This window comes from Serinus canaria, chromosome 8, assembly GCF_022539315.1.
Source record: "Serinus canaria isolate serCan28SL12 chromosome 8, serCan2020, whole genome shotgun sequence".
Classification (NCBI taxonomy): domain Eukaryota; kingdom Metazoa; phylum Chordata; class Aves; order Passeriformes; family Fringillidae; genus Serinus; species Serinus canaria.
In genome coordinates, this window is record NC_066322.1 from 16,428,653 (window position 1) to 16,456,613 (window position 27,961).

General features: G+C 39.0%; 1 protein-coding gene across 5 annotated transcripts in view; it reads left to right on the top strand.

Annotated features, from left to right (window-relative positions):
• The window catches only part of RPAP2 (RNA polymerase II associated protein 2), a 55,828-nt gene that overhangs the window by 21,937 nt on the left and 5,930 nt on the right, over positions 1-27,961 (top strand). The window contains exon 12 of one of the 5 annotated variants that reach the window (XM_018912238.3): positions 11,076-11,225. In XM_018912238.3, coding sequence (XP_018767783.3) covers positions 11,076-11,214 — 139 coding nt within the window. In that variant the 3' untranslated portion in view covers positions 11,215-11,225. Of the gene's footprint in view, positions 1-30; positions 2,195-2,230; positions 2,532-11,075; positions 13,359-27,961 lie in introns of those variants that run through there. The other 4 variants (XM_050977369.1, XM_050977372.1, XM_050977371.1 and 1 more) reach the window with 4 other exon arrangements.

Consider the following 27,961-nt stretch of genomic DNA (forward strand, 5'->3'; position numbering starts at 1 on the left):
GATCAGTATTATCTTATTTCTTTCTGGCAGGTTCCAGTATGATTTAAGAACATACACAGAACAGTACCATGAAGGATTTCAGTGTTGTTAATTGGGGTATTATTCAGTGCCAACTTTAAAATTAATTAAATATCTTCCCCTTTCATAAGGAGGAAAATAGAAGAAACCTCAACAGTTTCCAAGAAGGTGTTTCTCCTGGAACAGAAAACCCCCACTGTTGCTGCAGAGATGTTCTGCAGGAAGTGACACTGAATTTCATCACAGCCCATACAGCTACACTCTTTTCCATGCTGGTATTCTCATGGGTAGCCTTCTAAATGGGACATTTGGATGTTCTGTGTAACTTTCATGTATGCCCAGCACAATCTCTCTGAGTCCAGGATAATTAGTTCCTCTTTACAGTGCTGGAGCTTGGCATCATCAGGAGTGGAGCCTTAGCACATGCTGTGTCCTGGACTCCTGCTGCATGGAGTCAAGGAGGGTTGGCTCAGAAAGCTGTCATCTCTGCACCTGCCAGCTCTGCTGCCCAGTGCAAGGGAAGAGCAGGGGCATGGCTGTCTGCCAAGTGTCTTGGAAATCCCACCAAGAGATAGAAATCTGCATGTTCCCAGCAGCTGTATGTGTGGGCATTCAGACTGACATCAGGTGCTTGACAGACCTACCTAAGGACTCAACTGTCTATGTCATTTGGGGAAATAGATGCATTTTATTTTTCATATCAATAATGTTGTATTGGAGAATATTAGTGGTGCTGTAGTATTCCACAGTGGTGAGGAATGAACTAAAAATTATTCAGACACATGAAAATTTGGAGGGGAGAGGTGAAGATTAACTTAGAGAGAAGCCTAATTATTTTTATGTGATAATTGATAGTGGGCAGTATGGAAACTTGGTTTTGTGTCCTGATACTGCAGGAATCAAATGCAAAGGCAGTTTGGACTTCTCATTGCTCACATTACTTCTTGAGATACAAAACCATTCTGACACCCAGTGGCACTCATCTAGTCTGGCAGTTAAGTTATGAAGTGAGATGTTAACAGTGAAGGCAAAAATGTACAGCATTTTCTGAAATGTTTTCCTTTCATATTTATGAAAATAGAAGAGCTTCTTTTTGGAAGGAAGGAAGGAAATGCAGATCACCCAAAAATGATGTATAAAGTGTTTCTCTAGACAGTGAGCTGTGATAAAGCTCTCAGAATTTACAGGCAATCCAAGCCAGTGCATTTAGCATCAGGGCAGGTGGCTCTTTTTACACGTGTATAATTAAAATAAATACCAGGGATAAGAAGACTGCAGCCAGTCAATTGACCAGAATGTCGTGTGAGTAAACATAATCATATCTCCATAAAATTTTGCCTGGCACAATAAAAAGAATCTAGAACAATCATGTCTGCAGCAGTACATGGTCTCTTCCCATTCCTCCCCACCAGGAAAAGTGTGCTTTAATGGGCTGGTAGCAAATATAACCAACTAGCACGTGGAGGTTTATTGCAGAAACTGCAAAGTGTATGTGTGTAATTGCATACTACAGGTGCAAAACCAGCATCAGTGCAAAAAGTGCAGATCCTTGGTTGTTTAGAGGTTTGTTTCATTTTAGAGCATGTTTCATTTTGATGTATACCACACTACACTCTGTGTTCCACAGAAATGCACATTTTGCTCTCTCTTCCACCCTCTGTCCATCTGAACTTCTTAAGAAGACACTGAATAGATCTAATTAATTAATCATAAAACTCAGTATTTCTGAGATGAGTTACTAGGGTTTTAAAAATTAAGGAATATTTGAGATTTATCTGGCTCTTCATATTCATTCCAAACCTCATCACACATTTTGCTGGTTTTAGGCATGTGTTCAGTTCAGTGTACTTTCACATAGCAGTGTTAATAGCGCTCTTCTGCTGTAGAGCTGGTAAGATTGAGATTAAGGGTAAAAAAGTGATTTACTGGAGATCATCAGGCTGGTAGTAGATTAGGATATTAAACAAGCAGGAAAAGTGTTTGGTGGTTTTTGGTTTTATTTCTGGGAAAGCATGCTTAAGAATCCTTAACTTTCAGGGATTTCTAAGAACCTCATTTTGAGAGGTCCAAAACCACACTAGCATTTCTACTTGCCTTTCCCAGTTTTGAAAAGTGTTGAGGTTGTTATGTTTAACTTCAGAATAAAAAAATTTGGACACAGTGTAAGCAAGGCTATTCCTAGCATGTCTCATTGCTCACTGCATTGTTACAGGTGCTTGTTTTGTATACTGGACTGTAATCAGGTTTCTATGTTAAAAAGTTGTGAAACTAAGCTATGATGAATTTTATGATCATCGTTTCCCTAGTAACTGAGCACAGGTGAGTACATTCTGTAAAGTCAAGTATTGGCATTATTTACTTAAGCATATTGCATTGCAGCTGTTTTAACTTACTGCAAGTCAGTATATTTTATTCTCTTTTTTGAATTTATTTTCCTACTTACACATCACTAAGGTAATGAATTGATAGGAATATCCATATGTGGAATAATGAAGTGCAAAAATGGATATATATATATATATAGAGAGAGAGATAGATATAAAACAATGTTTAATTGATACATAAAATGTATCAGATTTGAAAATAAAGGCATTTTTTAGATATGAAATTGTTCCACTATATGTGCACAATAGTTCACACAAAGTATGTGTATTTTACAAAGTACTTAAGAGGTTCTGGTTCTCAAACGCTTTCATTTTAGCATCCTTGAATCTGAGAGTTATACCTGTGCTTAATTTCATGTAACTAGGTAATCCAGATACATCAGTGGCATAGATTCCAGTATTTGAGGTGTCACAGGAACACCTTGTTGAACATAAAAAGAAAAAGAAGACTGAAAACGATGAGAGGATCAATTTTAAAATAAATTTTAAATGTACTAGATTTAAAATTTTTACTAAGTGAAAGAAGAGGGGGAAATGGGAATAAATGATCAAATTGAGAAGTACCTTTGATCTGTCAGCTGGTTAGCAGGAAACAGGCTTCAAATAAATGGAAGTCTTTAAACAAAGCCTGTCCTTGAAATGTGTACATAAGAAACTTAGATTTGTTAGGGAGAAACAGCTGATAGTGATTTCTTCTGGGTTCATGTTGGGAACTTTTTTTTGCCTTGGTATTATGCTGATAAGTAAGCTATATTAAAAGTTTGGGGAACAAATCCCTGTATGAATGCTGGGGCTTTAAATGGCACACAGTACTACAGAGGTTCTAATGCTTTGTGTCTGTGAGCTGACATTGTAGTCATCTTTCTTGTAATGTAGATGTGTACCATGCTCCATTTGTTTTTGAGGAAATCATCCTGCAGTCATACCTGTTGTACAAAATAGTTAAACAAAGTCTGATCCACTGTACTTTGTAGAAGAGAACTCTGGATAAGTAACTGTCAATGTTATTGAGGTGGTTTTAGTGCTTCCTAAGTCTTGCCTGGCTCAAGGTCTTTCTAATCCACTGTTAATGAAATCTGGAAGTGCTGTTTTGCATATAATTGCCAAAGTAATTGTTTTTTGCCAGATCTATATGATATTTGTGTTGATGGCAGTCTTGGTAGTCATTTAAAAATGACTAAGTATTTGAAAATAGTGTTCTTAAATATCACTATAACAAGAGGCAAGTAAAATCATTCCATATTATTATTGTGGCTTTAAAGGAGTCACAGGTCCTGGAATTTTTGTCACTTCCATTGTTATTAGCAAAATATTTCCAGAGTATTGGCTATCAACTTTCTCACTGGACAGTATTAGACAAGTATTGAGTTTTTTCCTTTTCTGTGTCTTTTTGTATCAGCGCAACAATAATTACTATTAAATTTTTTCATTGCAGGATCTTTGTAGTTATACAGCTGTTTGTTATAAAAAAAGCTAGCATCTGATTCTTAACTTTCAAGGGGGAGGAAGAAAGTGGCATAAACAATGCATCCTGCTCTTCATCTGAATTGTTTGTTTGTTTGTTAGGTTAAAAAAACCCCCAAAGATCCAGAACATTTGCATTTTCTTAAATCCATTTTAAATTAACAATTTCTGTACCTGATGAGGTAGCTCCAAGTCTATGGCCTCCACTCTTCTCTCCTGCATAGTTTAGTTAAAACATTTAAATACCTTCCAAAAATTGCCTTCTGCAGCTTAATGGAAAAACAGAAGTTGAACTCTCATACGAATGGAAAGACAAGAAATTACTCCTGATATGGAATGTTAAAGTGGGCCTGCAAAGTACTTTGCAAACGTCCACTGGGCTTCCAAAGCCCTTGTGAGGAGAGCTCGGTGTGCCATGAGGGAGCTGTGCTGCACAGCCTGTGCCCCAGGGCCTGCCCACTGTCCTAGGAACAGGTGGGGTTTGAGCTGCTGCACCTTCAGCTGTGCCCCAGCCTGTTCTCTCAATTGCCAGTTCCCTGTTTGCATACTCACTAGGGGGAGAGGGTGGGGATAAGAAGGAAAGAGAAAAAAGCAGATCCATTGTCTTTTTTTTCAGTTGATAGCAAGTACTTCCATCAAATGCTCAGATAACCCCTGGTGTTGTAGAAAGACTTTCCTTTTACTGTTAGTCGTAGCCATCCAGTCATATCTGGCTACACCACATGTGAAATGTTGGCCCCATTAAAAGGGAGTGGAAGTTGACTTGTGTCTGGACAACTACATGAAAAGTGTGTGTGGAAAGTGAACTTTACGTGAAGAAAAAATATATTTGCATAACTATATACATAAACATGTATCAAAGAACATATTTATTGAAGAAACTTGTAGAAGCTGCATAGGAAAACATGAAGGTAGTGGAAAAAATTAACAAACTTGACTTTGGAATGAACCTAATTTTTGCTGAATACTTGGCTTATATAGGAATTTCAGCCGATGATTTTGAATCACTGTTGGTAGCATTGATTTAAATGTAGTGGACAAAAATTTTAAAGCATGAATAATTTAGTTTCTGTTGCCATCAGAGGATTAAAGCGCCTGTGCTGGATTCTGTGGACAAGTCAGTACACAATAATGAAAGGAAGTTAAATAATAAATAAAACATAAGTTGCACTTCAGTTACAAAATTCTCGTCTTTATGATGAGAATAGGATCTTCAGGCTATATTTAAAACTAGACCAGAAGTGGGTTTTTTATCTCAGTAAGAAAATTGCCTGTTTATTTCTACCAGTTATTACTGTTCAATGCTGTGGGCTTTAGAGTGCTTTAACTTTCATTAAGAAAGTATAATACAGGAATATATTGGGGGAGATTACAGAAAGCTGCCCCTGAAAACCAGTTTCCTCTTTGACTGATTGGATATGGTAACAAAAGGCCCCAAACTAGAGACTACTTTAATTGCAAAGTTGCAAGTGACACTGATTGTAATTACTTTTTTCCAGTACTAGTATAGTTTAATTTAAAGACTCAATTCCAAAGAAATATCTAAATACTTTTGCATCTTGTTTGTAAGTTAGATGCTTCCAGTTCAAGATTGTCTGTCAAATATTAATGTGTTCTAATGGAAATTGTTCACTCTGGAGACAGCCTTTTGCTTTTAAGGGTTTGGGGTTTTTTAATGTTGAGTTTTTTAAATCATGCTTCAGCTAAAGTTATAAGAAAGAAGTAGGGGTTTGGGTTTTTTTCACTGAAACTGCGAACATAACAGCTAAATTACATAAGTTGAGGCTGTCATATTTTCTAATTTCTGAGCATATGTTTAAACATAGTTTAACCAAAGTTAATAATTTTTTTTTAAGCTCCCTGGTGTTCCATCTTTATCTTACAGCTAGACTCATGTTGTGCTTCAGCTTTCTGTCCAATACTAACTTTGCCCTGATGGATGTGCCAGGCTTTGGGATTTAAGAAGCTTTACTAACAAAATTGCAGTCCCTAGACAAGTGTACTCTATCTAGTGAGATACTGGAAGTGAGAGATTTTTACCTCAAATTAAGCAAGCAGCCAATGTATTGTGAAGAACATGCAAAATTACAGTGATGGTTTCAACTTACTCTGCCCAGATGTCTGAGTGCCTTTGGGTAGGGATTGCTGAAATGGATAAATGCAGCAAGCATTGGACTTTACCCCATCAGCTAAAGCACTGTTTTCAGTGATTGATACACACACTACAGCTGCATGTACAGGCAGATGGTCTGTGGACTGCAATGCACATCAATTCACTGAGTTTTACTGCTGATGTTTAACACTTGTTAGATTGAGTCAGTCTAGCCAGTTGTCTTAAACAAAACAATTGCTTTTGTTTAATCAATTGTGTTGGAGACTTCCTTAAAAGGAACATAACTAAAATGGAATCTAAAAGTGTGTTCTATAAAACTGCTATATTAAAAGAAAGGCATTTCTTAGTAACATTTGTAACATTTTTATTGCATTGCTACACCCATCTGATCTGTAACTTAGGAGTAGTGCAAATATATTTGGAGTGTTAAAAAAACCCCACAAAACCAAAACACCCCAGCACTTCTGTGTTGATTCAGTAGAACCCATTAGAATGGCATGGTTATCTGCATGGCTATAGCTGGAGCAGGAGTCTACTGGTCAGAGATTTGTAGCACACCTGCAGTAGTCTGTGTCTGTGGTTTTGTTGGGGAAAAGGAGAAAATGCTGCCTGTAGTGCTGCCAGCTCTTGCTTCATTTCTGTGTTCTGAAACAAGTGTTAAGGAAACTTTTGTGATCATTCATTAGTTCAGCTCCATCATTCTGATAGAAAACTAGTTATCAATGATCCTGGTTATGATGATCTTAAAAAATTAAGTGACTAAAACAAACAGAGAATAAAAAAATCCAACTCTTATGTTGTGGTTATGTTAAGAGTCTTATTCACAGTGCTTAAATACCTGTAACTGGCAGAAAGACAACTTATTTTCCAAAGCTTACTCTGAAAAGAGAGTAGTCCTTGCCTGTTCCATCATTCTCTTTATACTTCTGTTCCTATTCAAATTCCAAGCACATCAAACAACATGAAGAACTTAAAAAAATGTGTTTGGATCCATGGCTTTTCTGCCACAACCAGTGGCTTTTACATTTTCAAGCTTCTAACTCTGGAAAAAAAATTAGGAAGACTGGCAATGCTTATGTTTTTCCAGGAGGAGCTTATTATTAGTCTTCTGAGAATTAACATATGGCTTTTCTTTATGAGTATATAAGTGCTTTCCATGATATTGGAGCAATTTATGTGCACACAGTCTCACCAATTTATGTATAATTTCAAGTGACCAATTTTGAGGAGCAGAAAGGAACCTGACTCTTATGTGGTTGTGTTTTTACCCCTGTTTTCAGGTGTGTGTTTCGGAGAGCTGTAACTGACTGGTAACACTGTGGTGGCTTTGAAAGTTTTTAACGTTTTCAAAGGGAATCATAGAATTCATCTTAAACAGAATGTCCAGAAAGCTTTACCTGAGATCCCATAGCTGGGGGAAGGATGGTACTGGACAATTGGTTTGGGTTTTTAGGAAGAATATTCATACCCCTGGATAGAAAATGCCAAGTAATGCTTTAAATTACATAAAAGTTTTCTCTTTTCTGAATGTATTCAGCTGTCTTTGTTAAGGTACACACAGCTCTAAGAACAAGAGCTGTGCGTACACATACCCTACCACACCAATTAATAAAACTTATTCCTAAAAATAATTGAGGTTTAACTCTTAGATATACTTGCCAAATGTTTCTGTAAGGCAGCTCATTCATAGAAAGCTTGGGTCTTGAGCTGAAGCTGAAACTATGTAAACATTTTGTGGTAGCCAGATGTCCTTTAATAGCTTGATAATAATTGATTATTCTTCACATGAATTTCACCTTAGTGGGCTTTTTTCTTGAACATATAACATATGTGGAATAGCCAGCAAATACAAATTTTATCAATCAGATAGAGTTTGACATTTTTAACACTTTTTAAATGTTACAAATGCCTGTTTACCATATGGTGTAAGTGGGTGTGCAGGAAACAACACTCATCAAGTCTGATATACTACTTTTCCATTATATGATCATGAACATTTCCTTTTAGTAGCTCTTGCTGAAGGCAAGCCTTTGAAGAATGGGTGTAATTGGTAATTTGTAAATGGTAATTTTGGATTGTAACATTTACATTGTGTACTTCTGTAGGTGGTTATTTTAAAATGAAATAATCCTTTAGCTTTTCTTATTTTTATTTGACTTTTTTCATAAAAGTTTGTTCCAGATTAATTCTGCAACATGTGAAAGAAGTAACAGAAAAGCAAAATTTGTATTTTCTTTCCACTGGTCCACTAGCCAGTTCTTATTATTGTGGTCCCAAGTATCCTATTTCCTGTTTATATTCTACATCTGTAGAAGATGCTGCAGACTTTCAAGGGAATTCTGCAATCTTTGAACTGAAATCCTCTGTGTCATTAAATTGAATTAGTCATCATAGTTTCTTGAGAGATAAGATCATTGTAATTTTCTGTGACTTGAAGATACTGATCCCAAATGCTGTTCTGGCTTGTTTGCATACAATTAAGGTTTAATTCAGTTAAGCAGTCCCTCAATACTCTCTTGGGCAACACCTCAAATATACATTGGACGAGTGTTACTTAGAGCATGTAACTTACCACTCCATGCAAACCAGCAACTTCTGCTTGCTCCTTTCCAAGACAAAAGCTTCTGCTTCTGCTGCAGCAGCCACCTGAAACTAGAAAAGTACTAGATGATAACTGCTTTTCAAATGACAAGTTGAAGCATCATTTAAAGGTCAAAAGGGCACAGTTTTCCGAGGAAAAAGTGTTTGTACATAGATTCATAAATATTAAACATGTTGCCCCATCAAGATGAAACTTTTAACTAATTGCTACAAACTTGCATGTGCCTTTCTGAAATTACTTGTTGATTTAGTCTCTTGCTTATCAGATAATCAGTAGCTTAATTAGTTTTTAAACAAAGTTCAGGTAAGAAAAAAAATTAATCAATGTCTAAAACTTTTTTTAACTTCCATTTCTCAATATTTAATGCCTGGCAATTCTCTGAAAATAGCAATACCTTTTTTTTTTTTTCTTGGTGTAACCGATAATAGCTACTCTTTAAGCAGTTTGTCCTAAACAGGGTCTGACATTTAGGACATGCTTGTAATTCATGAAACTATGTAATATCACCAACTGCAGTTCCAAAAAAAAAGAAAAGCACGTGAGCTTCATAGTAATAAATACTTTGGTTTTAGAGTTTAATTTTTAAAACTGCACAAGCTTTCTGTTTTTGAAAAATAATATCCTTGTTAATATCATCTTAAGCCCATGGCAGGACTAAAAAAATTCAAGTAAAAATGCATGTAAATCTACATCATGGCCAGGAGAGTGGTTTACAGGGCTTACAGCTACCTTGCACCAGCACTCAGGAAGTCATGACTGTTTCTGCCACAATTCTTTTTTCATATACAACCTGCATAATTCTGAAAAGGATGAATTGAAGACAAGCAGAAATGCATGTCCTGGTCTTCCTCCCACCATGTCCTAACACTCTGCAGTGGTTCCTCTGATCCTCTATCAGCACTTGAGTGTTCCCCGCTGATAAAGCGTCCCCATGCAAACGCAGCCTCCTGTGGCCTGCCCTGGCCAGGGCACTCTGATTCACCAGGCCAGGGAGCAACCCCAGCACCTCCCACCAGGAAAGAAACAACTCAGTCCCGGCGGGCATGGAGTGCACTACAAACCCAGTGGCCTCAGGCCAAAATCACAAACTCGACTCTGAATACTTCTCTGTTTTATATATATATATAGATATAGATATAGATATAGATATAGATATAGATATAGATATAGATATAGATATATAGATATATAGATATATATAGATATCAGAGTTTATGCATAAGTCATAAGTCATTTCTTTCCACACCTTGCTCTTACTTTCAGCACCTCTGAAAGTCCTTCTCACCAAGTGTCAGAGTATGAGAGCTGAACTGTTTAGCTAAATGTACATACTGAAATGGAACCCACAAAGAAATGGGAACTAATTTTAACTCATTAAATGTTAATTTATTTTTTTTTTTTGGTAAATTTATTTTTTTATTAAGGGATTCTTATTTACTGTGTCTTGTAAGGTCCTTTCTTTGTGTTTTATCATTCTTCTTGCTTAATTTAAAAGAATCTTCTCTCATATGGAGCTTTTTTCAAATGGAGGTGGTCTTAATACCAGTGACTGCAGGGAGATTGATCTCAGTTGTTATACACTTGAAGACTTCCTGAGCTGGGAAGTTTTTAGGAAGCTGCAAACTATCTTGAGTTTCTTATTAAAAGTACATCATTGCACAAATATATTCTAAAATAACTCCTCTGGTTATGGTGTGAATGGCACTGTTTACCTACATTATTTGAGACAAAGTAACTGTTGCTGGGATAGGAGTTCTTGTTAAGTGATCTTGTCAGTAATCTTTGGTGTTGAAGTTTCTTAAAATTCAGCAAAACTTGATTTTGTTCATTAAAGATTTAATATTTGGGCTTAGGAAGTAGATTCAGCTATTACTGCCTTTGCAATATTTTGCAATAGAATTTGGAGGAAAAGGAAGGACTTCAGGATAAAAATATATTCAGATAAATTAAATGGCAAATGGGAACAAACAGCTCAGTATTTCAGCTCATCTGCATACAGATATTATATATGTTATATATGTAGGTGATCTGCATAGTGGTAGCTTCTTCCAAACTGAGGAATTTTATAACTCTTTTATATTTTAGTCTTATGAAGAAGTATAAAACTTCCACTGTGTTACTGTTTAGGAGCTTTTTGGTAAAGAAATAAATTATGACTGGGATCCTTCCTTTTATATGTCTAAAAGTACATTCTGCACTTTTTTTTTCTGACATCTGTGTACATTATAAAACATCTATGTACAATTGATTAGAGGCATACAAACTACTCTCATTTTTTCTAATTAGATTTTTTTTTATTTACCACATACTAATAAATCATATTTTGTTACAGCTCATATTGTAGATCATACAGTCCATTATATAGTGTAATTAATCAAATATGACATTATAAACTGCTTTTCTTCAATACAGTTTGAACTCAAAAGCTCTGCTTTCTAACATCTGCCACTCAAAAGTTGCTTTACTGTATGAAATATGTTTGGGTTTTTTCCAGATTGTCACAAACAACTCCACTTTTCAAGAATACTCAGACAAGCCCAATGTACACACAGTTCCTGACCACGTTACTGGAAGAACTGCATTTCAAAAATGAAGATCTGGAAAGTTTAACAAGAATATTTAGAATGGACTGACAACTTGAATGGTCAGTCAACTTCAAGCTACTTTGTGTGTCTTAAAACCAAGCTGGTTAACCACAGGTTTAATTTTCAGCATTTTGTAAGTATGTACAGTAACTACAGATTGTATCAGCTGGAGCAGAAAATGTGTGAAGCACATTTTAAAGTAAAGAAATATGTATGGTATGGAAATGAGTGTCATCATTTTGTCACTTACAGTAAATGCCAGCTGCTTACTTATCACAATTATCTTTTGATAATGTATGGTTGGCTTACTGCAATTTTGAGGAATTTTTAGTACCACAGTTTATTAAAAATTAAAAAAAAATTATGTGTGGCTACAATGGTTAAGACTCAGCAGGTTTTTTTTAATTATTACAATGAAATTGTTCAGTTACATTTTGTGATATTAAATTAAGAGCCGTGTACTTTTTGCATAATGTTGAGATAACATTTTCCATTCCAGGTAGGCCAAAAAATTTAAGAGCAAATACCTTATTTTGATCATACTGAACTGATTTAATGAATATAGATTATAGTATATTACTGATCTCACTCCTCTGTTCCCCACTGAATAACATGATCATCTTAGCATCTCCTACTACCTGAAATAGTTGCAAAGAGGACAAAAGAACACCTTCAGTTGTTTGAGCTTTTTAAAATGAAAAATGAAATTTAGTATGAATTGTAGTACTTGCATTTCTGCTTTTTCATTTCCTTCCTATGGGTAAGAATTTTGCAGTCTTGTGAAGAAGCTGACTAACCGCAGTTGTTCAAGGTATGAAGACAAGTTAAAATATGGATCGTCTGAAATATGTTTAAAAGCAGTAGAAAGGAATTCGGATTGCTTTGGTCTTTCTTGGTTTGGCAACTTTCAGTCAAAGTTTGTCTACAGGGATCAGGGAAAGAGAGGGGAAAAAATGTGGGAGCCTCTGATGGTAAGAACAGTGCTGCTGACATTTTTCCAGTTGCCCTCATGCATGGAGCATGAACCTTTAAGAATGATGACTACAGTACACAAATATGTCTGATTCAGAGCCTGTTTGTCTTGCTACTTCTAGGAAAAGGGGTGCACTTTGAAACTTGTGTAAAAGTTCTTTTTAAACAGACTCTAGTTGTTACTAATTTGGACTTTTTAAATATATTTTAATAACTAAATTTTTTACTACTGCTTTCAGTAGTCATTTCATTTCAGAGAGTTGTGTTATTTAGGCTGAGTCTGTTTGGAATATCTTCTGCCACTAACTGATTATAAATTGCACTTTAAAACCAGTCCACTAGTAATTCTTACTGATTCCATAATATGTTTTACTGCGTAGTTCTCAGTTCATAGGCAGCTGTATTTTGAGAGACTTGAGAAGAAAGTTGTAACTGACTGCTTAGTCTGCAGCAAATGCCAGCTCTAGGTAAGGCTAAGGCAAGCCTTACCAGGGCTCCTACACGTTCACTCCATTTAAAAAAACAAAGTTTATTCCTTTGGTTTGCTTCTGTAATTGGACACTAGAAAGGAATTCCAGACTTAAGTAGTTCACTGCTGTGTGGTTCCTTCATGATAATCAGAGTAAATATATGTAGATTCCCCCCAACACACAGAAGTTCATGCAGCTTTGCCATGGAAGCTTCACTGAGCAGTAGACTTTATTTAGGCAATGCTTGACTTTTTCTAATTTACATTGTAATGGGAAGTTACTTTCAGTGTAAGTTGTAAAAGCAACAATTTAGAATTAGGATAACCTTGAATGCAGAGTTACAACTATGCATTTTTTAAATATGTAGTAGGGGCGGAAATGCCCATTACTATCAGAGTGTGTCTGATACAAAATTTATAAGAATTACTGGATAGATGTTACATTGGTTTTGTACCACAATGGAAAAAGTGTACTTGATACATATGGAAAGAAGGGTCAAGACCTCACCAAAAGATAAACTTCTATAGAAGACTGAGTAATAGGCATGATACTCTAAGCAGAACTTAAACCTTGAATTTATATCTCTTCACTTCTGATTTTTGAAGTTGACTGAATTTCTATTTTTAGCTAGTAGATACTGAGCAAGCCAATATCCTGCTCCATGCATGTTTACCTTGGGGCACAAAGATTACCTCATAACAGTTCTTCCATACAGAGTACACCTAGAAGGCATTGCAAGTGTACATTGTGCCAAGAATGTGACTGTGTTTCATCAGGTTTGATGGCTCTCATTTGGAACGTTTTTACACTTCCTGTCAGTTTAGTGGTGTGATTTTTTTTTTTTTTTTTTTTTTTTTTTTTTTGGTAGTTATTTTTAGGCTTGGTCTTCAGCACCTACTGTGTAGGAAATGTATAATCTTATAATAAGAATGAATAGGTTGCAGGCTCAAAGACATCTCTATCAGGGTTCACTATAACTGCTTTTACTGTCTGCCTCAGCAGCTCAAAAAAGTCAGCTTTCAGGATTTTTGCATCTCTTCTTTCACTGCTATGTAGTAAGTGCCCTCATTCTTTTCCTTGCCCTACAAGAACAAAACAATATTTCTCCATCCATGAGAACCAGAAGAACATTCTGTAGTGTGCTGGGAACTCCCTGAATGGATATTCTTCACTTCCTTGTAAAATGATTTCATCTCTGTTAGACATAACACACATGTATATAAATGCAGAATGTGTACATATGTACCCAATACTTTTGAATAGGAGAGAGGCTATAGACTCATCCCAAAAGGATCTTTCAATACTGTCAGCCTTTACTGGTGTATAAAATCACAACTCAAATACCAAATATTCGGTTCATTTGTGTAGTTTTCTTATGACCATGCTTTGTAACAGCCTAACTGCTTAGAATGGTCAAATATAGATATCATTTTTTATCTTAAGGCAAATTTCTGTCACAACTATCTCTCCTTCAGAGGATGTCACTCTTTCTAAAAGCAGCTGGTTTTTGATGTTTTGCCCCTTCTCATTTTGCTTATGTTGGCAGACAGATTGTTTCCTTGTGGCCTTCTTTCTGTGCTTACTGTTTTTCCTTCTGTGTAAGTTAAACAGATGAGAGCAATTCACATTTGGGTCAGTGGTGGTTTCAGCCTTATCTCAGATACACTAAATTGTAGTGACTGACTTCTGAGCTGCAGGTGTGGAGAGACATCATGGATCTGGGGTTTAGGGTAAATGTGACAGAAGCCTCTATTTCTGAACAGCTCTGTCAAAAGGGCATACACTTGGCAAAGCCATTAGCACCTTAGATGATAAGGATCATAAAGTCTCCGAAGTCCACTGCCATAACCATGTAAAGCATCCAGCACTGTCTGGTCCCTGGCCAGCAATTGGAGTATGATGTGTTTCTTTTAATAGCAGGGGGGTGGGAAGGAAAACAGACTTAAATGCTGATTTATTTTTTTTCCTGACATATATAGTTGATTTAGTAAAGAATAGAAGAACAGCTTAGATTAAAGTTTGAAGCAAAGCTTGCTTCATGCCATTGCAGCTGTTCTACCTCAAAGTAGGAATGGGTGACACATACCTGCATGTCACAGAATGGATTTCTTACCAAGTTTTCCACAGCTGTAATGAAATAATCTCAGGAAGAGAACAAGCACATACACAGAGTCACATTTCCTCAACATTATTTGAAGCAGTCTTTATGCTGGCCAAAGAGGCTGATGGAAAGACTTTTGTGTCTATTCTCACACCAAAGTTCAGTTCACAGTCTGGTAAATGCTCTCAGTGTAAGCAATGCACTCTGTAATAATGAATTTCTTAGTGCAGAGATCTTCACTGCTGCCATCTGATTTTTTTGCCCATTGACCATGCTTAGTGATTTTTCTTGGATTTTGGAGAAAAAAAGAGGAGTCAGTGTGGTTCGTTTGATGTTCACCATTTCAGAAAAGTAGAAAAGTCATAATGTAACCCATACAAGTTCAGGTTTTTGAAGAGATTACCTTGAATCTGTGTAAAGTTTGCAAATCAAGCTATATATGGTAATGTGAAATCCTACATTAAAACAAGTAGAAGAGAGCCTGATTTATTTAATTGAAAACTATCAAAACAAAAACGTTCCTCAGCATAACTGACAGGGCTGTGCTGCTGTCCAAACCCAGGGCTGGAAATTTAGATCCACCCTGTCTTTCAAAGGGAGATGCAGGGAGCAGCAAGGTGCTGGTACATGCATGAGATGTGTCTGAGGCCTCACAGGCTGTGTCCACACAACACATAAAAGAGTCACCTGAATTTTCACTCTTCAGTCTCAGTGAGTAGCTTAAAAGTGAGACATCTGTTGTGGTTATAGGGGGAAAGTAACGGTTTTGTGAATCTTGATGTTCTATGCCCTTCCCTTCTCCCCCTAGTTTGAGAGAACCTGGACTCTACAAAGTGCAAGAGGGGATGAGCAGCTCAGCTGGACATGTCTCTTTTAACTGCTGAGAAAAAAGGACTAGCACATCAGAGAGAAGAAAGGGAGAAAGGGAAAGCAATACTCATACCATCTAAATTTAAACATCCAGACTTAGGTACCTGCCTGCCTCAACTGCTTCAGAGAGAACTTCAGATGCTCTTAAATTTAGGGCCTCCAAGTCTTACCTTAGTGCATTTATGAAATGGACGGTGGTAATGCCTCTGCCCCTGTTCCCTCATGGGGGAAAGAAAGAAAAGTCAGCTGAGAACGCTGACATGGTAGACTGGCTCTCCCTGGAGTAATTTATAGTAGAGTGTGGCACAAAACTGAATGGGGACCTGCCCCTGCACAGTGGGGAGTTTCTAAGCAATCTGATCCTATTATTCACTTATTCTGATGGCTACTACTTCACACAATTTTTTCTTGACCTATAAGAGTTAACACCAAAAGAATTCAAGTGAGTGGCAGTCTTTAGGGAAAGCAAAATAATGCCCCTATGTTGAAATTAGGTCACACTCTAGTTCAAGAGTTTGCCTCTAAGTTTTCCATACTTACTGTTTATTTCTGCAATTGCATGTGAACACACAGATCTGTGGGTGGGGTTTAGCTTGATCTCACTGGGACAGCAGGTAATGCTGAACTGTCATTTCCAGTGAGCATTAAATATTGAAAACACAGACTCAGCCTCTCCTTTTGGCAAGTTTTAAGTTTCCATTAGAAGCAGATGGCATACAAGGTAGGGCTAGGCACCTAACTATAAAGACCTCTTCTTTCTCAACTGTGGATCTCTACCACCTGACAGCCAGTCCTCCTGATTAGAGTCAAAGGAAGTGGGTGTGCCTTCCATTAGCAAAGGCGGAAAGTAATATTGGTGTAGACTTTTCCTCTTGTGAGCTTTCTTTTTATGACTCTTCATCTTAAAAGCACTTCTCTGCACAGAGTGGGTAGTACTTTGGGAAATGCTGTAGAACATGAGCTGTGGCATTTGTGGTGCTACACAGGATTTGGGGGGGGGGAATGTGTGTGGGAAACACAAATCTTCAGGTGTTTCTCATTTAGCATTCCTCATTTAGGCTTTCTGGTTTCAAAAAGCCAGGGAAAGCAGATGAGCCTCTGAGCAATGTATGGATATGCGAGATAAAGTCATTCCCCCTGAGCTGCTTGTAGCTATAGAGTAGAGCAAAGTGCAAACTGGAGTTCTTGAAAAAAATAAATAAACTTTGCTATGAGAATTGAATGTGTAGACTAAACTCCTAGACCTGGTAAGGCTAATCAGCCAGAACAGTGCAGTAAGTGTGGCCCCTGTCCACTGCAGCTGTCCCGCTGTTTGTTGGCTATCCTGCAGTTCCCTCGAGACAAGAGCTCCAAAGAACCCCTCTCCAACAAAAGGCTAGAGCTGAAGCACAGGTTCTAAGGTAGTTGTCTCTTGCCACTGAGCAAAGTCCCTGCCTGGGAGTCAGTGCCCAGGACACTGCAGTAGCCTGTATTTAAAGGCAAACTCTTCACTACATTTTTGCACACTATGATTACCTGTGGATCAGAGGACAAGGATCAGAGCACAAAGCCACTGGGCCTACTGGCTGGTACATCCTCCATCATCAAATCTATGCCATTTCTGGACTTTTTACCTTCTTAAATTTCATGGTGTATATAGCTGAATTGAACACTTAGTGGGACAGCAGCAGCTTCCTGGGGAGTCCTACAATCAGGTTAGAATTAGTCATCACTACAAAGAGCTTAAAGGACTTTGGATACAGCTTTAATAAGCTACAAACATTGGATCAGGATTTACATCATAAATCTTGCCTTTTTGTTCTACTCAAACAGGAGTGTCTACAAATCAGGTTAATATAATTTAACAGTACAGTAGTTAAGTAACAAAAAGGACCATAATTGGTAGTATTATCTAAGAAGCCACAGCAATCCTGCTTACAGCTGTCAGCTAAGATCTGACTCATCGAAGGTATTTTATAGCAACCATATGTTAGGCACGCCTATCTCACCTATTATGCAGAAAAATGATAACGTTTCCTAATCAGGATTTGCCACTAAGCAGGATCTTCCATAAACACCTCAGTACTGCAAGTGCTATCCAGAGTCAGGAGAAAACCTTTTGCAGACACTTCTGATTTGTGAATTTAATAAATAGAATAAATGGTTGCAAATCTGTGGCTAGTACTGATTTAGCAAGGCTGGCTGTAGTTCAAAGTGTAGGTACATTACTTCAGCAGTTGAAATGGTAAACATCATTTTAGCACAGAATTCATGAAGGTAATTACTGACTTTTGCACTTCTTGTTCAAAAGTTTCAGATTGAGGACATGGTCTCAAAGCATGTGATCCATTAAAAATACTTTGCTGAAATAGTGCAAGCAAAGTTGTATTGGTGTAGTATCTTTACCTGCATAGCCAGAGAAGAGACAGTGAATTCACATAAGTATAGGAGAGAAATATTAAAAAAGAACTTTTAAAATACTATGGTCCTTTGATAACAATGTGGGTGGTTAAGCTAGAATAATAATTGCACTTTTACAAAGGCAGACACTGTTGAAAACCCCAACGGCTGTCGATTTTTGAACAAGGTTTAGATCCAGTTCACTGTTACCTGCATAAGCCTACACCCCTCTGCAGTTCAACTTGACTCCTTCTTGCACAAAGGCTGGTTAAATGCCCATCGAACTTAATTATTCCCAAGCAGTCTTGGGAATACAGGGGATAAAGCTCCAATCCCAACATTTCCTTCTGCTCTCAAAAGGGCAGTAGTTTTACTGCGTAAAAGCTTTTTTGAATACTGAAGAGTACTTTTTTTTCCTGAACTATGGACTTTTGGTAAATTTAAAAAACCAATAAAAAATTATATATATACTTTTGCTGTTTAAGATCCTTGGCTTATTATAAAATTTCACAACTAGAAATGTAGTTAAAGCGTTTGTTTCTTATTAAGATAATGAAGAGCATTTGAAAACTTGAAAAATAAGTTATTTTACAGATACCACATTAGCCCTCCACAGCTCTGGGTCATATATATGTCATCTCTGCTAAGTATTCATTTCTAAGATCCTCCCAAGCTCTGCCTTTTTGTTCTCTGAACATCTGATGCTTCTTGTTATTCTTCTATAACCACAGATGTGCCCTCTTCAAAAAACTCACAATCTCACAATGCTAAACTGACAAGCTGAGTGTCAAACCACACACCCCAAGCAGCCCTGAAGAAAAACAGAATCACGCTTGAAGCAAAACAGAATAAATCACACAAATTGTTTCCAAAGAATGAATCTGAAACATTGCAAACCGTGCACAGCTAAGAATGCAAATGCCATTTTTATGCTCACTTACTCAATAAGCAGAGACTCTTCTCTAAAAGAAAATCTTAATGTGAACAACTTTTTATTTCCTTGTTAAGTTTTCTCTCTCTGAGCTGAACTGGAGCCTTGCTGTGGGACCGCGCTGGGTCTCCTTTCTGCCGAAAAGCAGCATGGGTTGTGTTGCTGTGCCGGCTGAGTTACACAGGGCGAGCGAGGCCACTGCGCGGGGAGCGTGCGGTTTGTGCAGCACGCAGCCGCTCTGCAGCGCGGCCTGAGAGGCTGCCTGAGAGCACACCTAGAGCTCCCTCCTGGCTGAGAGCCGGGCCGCTGCTGCCGCGGGCCCTGCGGGACAGAAGCGCTCCGGCCACAGCGCAGTGAAGCCGTTTGTCCAGCCCTCCGTGGCCAGGCTGTAGCAGGACCCCACAGCTCTTTCACCTGGAGTGCCTCTGCAAGCCATCCCTTCTCCCACGGCCAGGGCCGATGTGGGACAAGATTAAGTCTATAATGCTGTAGTGCTAAGGCATCAAATACGTATAATTTGGCTTGGCAGTAATGCCATAACTTATCTAAAAGGTTTTATGATACTGTCCTGCAAAGAATGAAGGCATCATTTTCACGCTCAAATACTCAAGACTTGCTAGCTATTTTCTTAAACTGTCGAGTACACTTCATGCTTTACAGCATGTGATCTCCTTCTCCCTACAGTTCAAAATTTGTCACAGCATTAAAAAAAAATATTGCAAAAGTGTAGCTACAAACATTTACCTACCTTGAAGGCTCTGTCAGTATCTAACTGTAAGTAGTGCTGTTGTCTAGACTTCACTGAAAGAAAGTCTCTTTTTTCTAATCTGGTGATTCGAAGGTGAAACACTTACCTCCAGTTCTGGTACTTGACTGATCTGTGGAGGAGTAATGCTGGATTCTGGGTTACATCATTTATATCTTAAGGGTTTGAGTCAAAAGTTGGATTTCTTTTTTTCCTAGTTCATCTCTATCTGATAACCTTGAATACAAGATAGATGACGCCTGAAGCAAAGCTGATAAAGTCACCAGTGCTAAGCAGCACAAGGGAGGGGGGAATGGAAGCACAACAGCATAGATACGTATCTTCACATCCTTATTTCCTTTACAAATGGAGGAAGTTCCCTTCAGGTTAGCCAAAGAGTATCTGCTCTTACCATCTAAGTACAATTTCTAAGAGCCACAGACTCTTAAAAATACTGAATTCAGAACTCCACAGATAATACTCCATAAATAATATTCTGTACGTTTTGCTTCTGAAAAACTTCTACTAAAAATTCACAACTGGGTAAAAAGCCAGAGTTATGGACATTCACCCCACTCTGTTTCATATCTCTACTCTGTTTCTGTCCCCTCATCTTCCAAATCCTTCCTATTCCTCCCGTCCCAGTGCATGGCCATTCCTTTAAGCCACACCATTTCACTAATTCGAACAGTTAGCATTTATCCTCCTGCCTGCTCCCCATGTGTCACTGTAAAGATCCCACCCAACAGGCATCTTCCCCAGCAGGAGACCCCTGGGCTCCCCAGCCTCTCCTGGCTCCCTGCACCCAGGAAGGGATGGCTCTGTCCAACCTTGCTCTGTCCCACCTCATGTGCGCTCATGGACTCCTGTGGGGAGCCTGCTGCAGGGCTCGTTCCCCCAGCACAGGACAGCAAACAGGCCCACTCTCCCCTTGCTCCTCCAAAGTGTGGCCTTGGTGTGGTGCCCCTGTCCACAGGTGCTGCTCTGCAGCTGGAAGGGCCCCATGGGCCACAAGACCTGTGCACAGGCAAAAGTACTCATATAAAGAGTTTTACAACAGCACCTATAGATTATTATGAAAGCTGTCCTTAAAACAGGCGTGAATCACCCAACAGCTACAGCAGTACTCCTGTGCAGAGATGATTAAGAATTTTTATGCAACTTCTTTAATCAGAAGCGGCATACTTGGTTGAAAATGAAACCTCTGCAGGAAAAGGTTGGTTTTGATTAATTTCTCAACTTGAAAAAGTGTCCAAATTGTCAGTGTGTTTCACTTTGACATTTCTAAACATACAGAGTAGGAAAGAAAGAAAAAATAAGAAAATCAAGTTTCAAGTCACTTTTCATTTTAAGATGGGTTAAATTTCATTATATGATGAACTATAGTTCAGTAACTGTAACTGCATTGTTCAGAATTTCTTGCTCTATAAGAATCCCCATATAACAGCCCCTGTATCTCTATAGGCCATTACCTTTCATAATGCAACCTCTGGGAATTTTTTTTTACTAAAAAAAGAGATGCATTCCTACTTTTAATTAATTTTTGTAAGAAATTGTTTTGTTTCAGAACTTTGACCAGAATTACAAATTCACCACTGAAGATGGATCAAACTGATCAGTGACTTCACAGGATCATGCTTATTTTCATTTGCTGGTTTGTTTTTTTTTTTTGTTTGAGCTAATGGTCTCCTTGTGGAATGTTTACATGCACTGAGGTGAGCTCTTTACCATTAGCAGTCTCCTTTAGAATAATTATCAATTGGAAGTTTGATCATCACTTTCAAAGCATGCTAAACCCCTTTTCACAGAAAAAGAAAGTGAAAGGGGAGTGGAGTGACTCATCCAGGCACATGGACTGTGTCACCTGCAGAGCCAGAAATACACTCTGAGCTCCTGGTATCCACACTCATGGCCAGAGCATTAACACAGCTTGTACCAAAACTGATAGCAGGCATCCCACCATGTTGCAAAGGAACATCCCCTTCTGGGTGGAACATGCATTTGAAATTCAAAATACATTTGCTTGTTTTTTGTCAATACATGCTGTAATGCCTCCCTTACTCTTTTGCCTAACCCTGCACAGAGCTGAAGAAAAATAAAAGTCCATTGATCATATTTTTCCATATCAGTTGCTTTGCATTGATGTTGCTGATACTGTAAACTTGGTTGCACACCAAACAGAAACATTACAGCTGAACTGGGTCAGATTTTCATAAGTAATCACCACCAGATTTGGGTCATATCTGTAGATACAGCCACTGCAACCTTTAGACTCAGTTTTGAACATGGTTAAGTATGTTGAGGCCAAGCACTTTGAAATAAGAGATTAAATGTAGACCATTTGCTCTGGCCTCAAAAGTGAATGCTGAGTTCTTTGAGGAATCTGGGCCACTCCATCCATCTTCTCTATCCTCTAACCATTCTGCCCATTGAAGAAGACAAGGCTACAGATGTAAGGGGAGCTGATGGCTGGGACAGAGTTACACCTCACAAGTTTGAGAGCTTGAGATCCTCTAGTTCAGAGCTGCTCATTGAGGCCACCTAACAGTAAATGGCTCTCAGGGAAAAGATAATGTGGCCACTTAGGGAAAATGGACTGCTGTAGGCTATACAAAAAAGAAAGCAGGATGGCCTAGACCAAATAATGTTACTTTTTAAGAGTCTTGTAAAATCAAAGTGTGTTTGAAACCAGCAGTGAACAGAGAATGTTTGTAGTAGTAAAAGATAAAAGAGGGTATTAGGGTCCAAGGAAGCCTAAGCCACGTGGTTAACTATTAGTACAAACCATTAGTTCTGGTTATTAGGAGTGACAAAGCAAGAGATAAATGCATGGGGATTGGGCATGGGTGGAAGTTGTTATTACCAGCTAGTAAGATTGCAAACACTGAGTTTCTTCTACTAGGCATTCTTACTAAAAATTAACCCTTCTATTAGGGAGAACAAAAATAACAAGGATGCACATTAAGTGTATGGAAAACCAGCTTGAATGACTGAATCTCAGAGTGGAATCCAGTAGTAAATGGGGCTGACTATGAGCAAAGATTGTAAATACTAGTTCTTGGTTCATGGTGGGTTGGTTTTGGGAAGCTGTTGAAGGTATTTTTTTTAATCCAGGCCATCTGTGTGGAGGCACTATTCATGCAATGAATTCTGTCAGCACAACAGGCAGTGTGTCTGTGACAGTAAACCTACAGCTGGTACTGGACCTGCCTGGGATTAACACTTGTTCAGAGAGAAGGGTAAGGAAGGGCCAGCACCAGGTGCCATGTGGAAACTTCAGCATAGGTTTAGTGAAGAAAAGCAGGATGTCAACAGAGGTTTGACACAGGAGGGAGATGAGCTCACAGTGAGAGAAAGGGTGTGGGGAAGAAGCTGTCATGTTGAAAATCTGTGCCAGTAGAATTGGCAGATAACATTAGAGCACATGGAGCCGTAGGGTGATAAGGAGGGTAGGTCAGTGTTACAGAGTGATCTGATTCACACGGTCACAAAATGTGTTTTAATACAACCAAATGCAAAAGAACCCATCTGGAAGAAAAGAAAAATCTCCTGTGGCAGGGTGAGAATCTGGCTCTGAAAGCAATTATGAATACAGGTTATGAAGTCAGGCTGGATAGCTGAATGCTCAGCACAAAAGTGTAATTATATTTTTAGCATCTGCATCTATGTATCAATGTTATGTACTGCTCATCAGTGTACAGACATTTCTTTAAGTACAGTAGTAATTATAAACAGGAGAACCACCACAAAATCTGCACAAGCATCACAGACCTGTGAAACCATTGCAGACCCAAACCATGTTGCAGATGGTGAAACACAGTGTTGTGTGGGAGTTAACTATTTCCACATTAACGTTATTCAATCACAGTGGCCCATTTTCACACAGCTTGCTCAACTTCAGAAAGTTTGCACAAAGGTTAAGGTTTGACATTTCAAGACAGAATGGCTTAGTCTTCTACCCTCTAGTGAGAACTACAATAAATAATCAATAATAGAAGAGAAACAGACTCTTACTGCATCCCTTTCTAGGGTGGAAGCACTGAAAACATGGGTTTTTGACACAAATGCTTATTCTGAGGTCTTCATTACCAGGATTTCCAGAAAAATAGCCATAGGCAAGAAAGCACTTAATCTGACTGTTACATTAAGCTTCCTGAAACCCTATGAAGGTGCAATTCTGAGTGAAGCCACAAGAACATGTCCTTACACTTCTAAATGGACTAACAGAATTATATTTCCATCAATATGTAGGTTGTGATGAGGTCCTACTTAAAGGGTAGTCCTTAGTGTGTTAGAATCAGGTTTTTTATAACTAGTGTGATTTCTGTTAGTTTATGCAAAGCATGCCTCTAAGAATGAAACAGATTGAGATGGGGCACAACATCCTGTCACAGCAGCATAATTCATGACTGCACTCAGAAAACACTTTTCTCTGTAGATTTAGATATTAGTTCAGAAATTACTTCTAGAAAGCAATACTCTCTCTCAACCACTCAGTTCTACATATCTCTAATTAAGTGTTTAGGTAATTACTGCACATCTGTTATTTCTGGAGTAGTGGGTAAATACAGCACAATATTTTCAGTGTTATTACCATTACTGTATCTGTAGGTGTTGGCCCACTTCTTAATCAGAACCTACCCTTCGAACTGTGGCACTTGGTGTTTTGAGGCTGTGGGAGGAGGAGGACTCTGGAGGTTGCCTGACTGCTCTCACTTGTGTCTCCTGGATGCAAGGAACCAAAGTAAGGGAATTAAGGGAATTTAGCTGCAGAGCCCTTGAAAGTCTCCACCAAACCTGCATGAATTGTGTGTTCACAGCTTGCAGTAGGAGTTGCAGGCTGGACAGAGGTAAAACTCCAATACTAAACCCAAGATGTTTGCCACAGGCTTAATCTCAATGTCTCAGAGCAATGAAAGAGCAGGAAAGGTACCAAACTGATAGCCATCACCAGCATGGCAGGAGTCAAAAGCCCTGTGGTCTGTGTGCCAGTCCCAAGTCAATAGCTGAAGCTGGCTGCACAGCAGTTGCCTGGCAGACAGCTGAGCCACTGCTTTGGTCAAGCAAACCCAGTGATGTCATCCAGACACCACATACAGGCAAGCATGAGGTAGAGGTAATTGGCAGGGTCATTAAGGAATGTCCATATTCCCTTGTTTGCCCAGGTATAGGTCCCATTTCCTTGTCACACGCCTTGAGGTGAAGAGACAAAAGTACCTATCTCAGAACAGCAGCTTGAGAGGGATGAGCTCTTTCAGGTGCTTCTTGTCTCCTTGGGAAGAAGCAATTTTGCAGGTACCCAGCAAACAGAAGTGTAGAGAAGGGAAGATGTCCCACCCAAGGTGCCATGAGAGGGAACTGCAGCTTCCTAAGGAGGAGGGCACAGAGTGAGAGTGACATTTGCCCAACATCTTGTTCTCAAAGATGGCTGAACTACAGTGACTGTCTGTAAACCCAAGCAAACAGCAACATAACAGGTCAAGCACTGACAAAAGAGACTTCAACCTATTTTGTTGACAGTTACAGGCAAATGAAAGCAGGGACCACAGCACCAACTCTTACACAACATTTAAACACAGTGTTTCCTATATGCTTATAACATACAGCAATCACCATGAACAAGTTCTCTTAGGTCATAATGACAGCTAAATCACCAAAAATCTTAAAAAAAAAAAAAGGTGACTAAGCAATTTTGCTTTTCAAATGCAACAAAAAGATCAAAAACCAGGAATTTGAAATAAATAATAAAAATATCAAAAAAGGGGACTTTGAAATAAATACCTGCTACAAAATAGGAGAGGACTTGTCAAACCCTGCTCTGTGTGTTCTGCTAGTTGGAGCAACCCACACCTCAAACCACAGAAGAGTCAGGCAGGGTGTAATCCTGTTGCAAGGAGGCTTCCGTCACACAATACCCTCCCCTCTCCACTAAGGCTGGGTTCTAACCAGGAATGCATTCATCCTTCACCCTGGTTTCTGAGGCTTTACTCTTTGTTACAGCACTGGATATGTCACTTCCAGTTTAATGCAATGAATTTCAGGCTGACCACAATTAGGTGTGCAGTGACTTAGCATGAGTTCTTTCTCCAGGAAGTTTTAAGAGTAGCCCTTAGTGTTATGTTAATCCCTGGCCTCAAGGAAGAAAAGTGAAAAACAGATGCTGCCATAAGCACGAAGACCAAATGTGCTGAGCCGCACAGAATTGCAGTGGAAGTACTGAAGATAAGAGTAACACCCACTGACCCAGCAGTGACCAGGAAATGACCCTTTTCCCCCAGAAGACTGATCATTGCCAGTTTAGTCTGCAGAGACACCCCACAAGCACCAGTAAGACTCTTGCAGTACTAAATAGATGAAATCCACACATTATTGACTGAGTTTCAGAGCTGCAAAATGTTCAGTTCTGTTTAGAGCACAGACCACTCAGATTTACACTAAATATGACATATTAAATGTAGGTCCTCCTACAGTCAGGTTCCCGTTCTTTAATTTCAGTTAGAGTAAGACAAATATGTCACATGCGACTCAGCTTCGAAAGGCTCTTGGAGCAGTGGGAGTTTGCTTCTATATAGAACTATGTAAATACCAAAAAAGAAACTGAAGATTTGACCTTTGTTTACCCAAGCGAGTCTCAATTGACCAAAAGGCACGTCAGATTTTAATAGCATTTCTAGGATTGATTCAGCTCTGACAGGCCAACTTCCACAACTTGATGGCAAGTACAGCACATCTGTCAGCAGGAAGCCTACACAGTGACTGCAGAGGCACCAGGAACCCACAAGTTACACAAAATAAACACTTTGGTGCAAAAATCTGAAACAGGAGCAGAGCCAGCATGACAGAATGCACTGATTTATTCACCGCCTTCACTCTAGTGAGGAGCCTTCCTGCAAATGTCCCCATTGCATCTGGCTCTCCCAGGGGAATGCCCAGAGGGCTGGAGAAGGTGGATGATCAGTCCTCCAGGAGCACCAGTGATGAGTCAAGCCCTGCCTGCACAAGCAGGCCAGTCATCAAGGGGCCATCTGAAACTAGCCACGAGCACCATCACCACAGGAGCAGTGCTGGCAAGAGGCCCCATTGCAAAGCTCTGTGTCCCTTTGCTCATATGTAAGCCCAAGACAAATCCTCAACCAGGGCACTTTTACCTTTAGACAGTCACAACTTCATGACCGTCTTTGTAATACCTTGGGCAAATATTGACTCAGATCCAAGAGACTGAAAATATTTGGTTTACACCAGATGTGGTGCGTATGTATCTTTGAAACATTAGCTAAAGGAGTGATTTGGGAAAATAAAAACTGTAGGTGGATGTGTTTACTTTGCAAGGTTGTTCGCAATGTGCCCAGATGCCAGAGGTGCGCGTGAAGGTTTCACCCACAGGAAGAAAGGCAGTGGTAAGTGCCGCAATGCACAGTCAGACTGTGCGTGCACGTGCATTCCTGCGCCTGCAGCTCACCACATGATAGAGGAAGGGCTGAGGATCACTGGTGAGACGTTAACGGGTCCATGTATTCCTGCTCTGAAGACAACCTGAAAAGGTCTGTTAGCTGTAGAACAATTACTGAGCTTATTGCTTCAGGACACAGCCTCCAAAGTTCTTGGCATGTAGTGTTGGGGCTGCTTTCTGCAAGAACTTGAGCACCATTTCCGTGGCCCACAGCGGACAGCAGCTTTGGAAATACAGACAGTGTTCCAAGGGGAGGAAAGGTAACTGCCCACTCCTCTCCCACTTCTCTTTCCCCAGCTAATTAGAAATTAGAGTTCCAGTAAAAAACACGCACCAAAAGCACACATACAAGAAGAGAAACACCTTTTGTTAGAGGGCTGAAAGCAAAAAAAAGGTAGTTTGATTGGTTTAAATACCTTCAGTTTTCAATTCTTAGGTCCCTCCCTGCCCCAGCTGTCAATTCCTCATGTGCATCTACTCTCTCCTGCTAAAAATCATTGGTCAGGTGCAGCTTTGACAGTCACAGATCTTCCTTATGGAAATATGAGAGGGAGGGAAAGCACTTCAGCACCATTCAGTAACCTATGGCTATTCCTACTATCCAAAATTTTCATTTTGGGAATTGATGTGCTTTCATTTTCTGGGCCTTTCAGAAGGAGCAAGAGTTCTTGAAAGTAACAAATTTTCAGAAGGAAAAGAGGTTCTTTTCTGTATTTACCAAGGTATAGAAGAAAAGAAAAAACACAGAATTTTGTTCAGGAGGTTTGCAGGAAGTACAGTATATTTGTAGGAAAAGTGTTAGTGAAATATTTGTTTTCTGGACCACTCAGGGCCAAACTAGGTAGAATTTTGTACAGAACAGAATTATTCTTTTGGG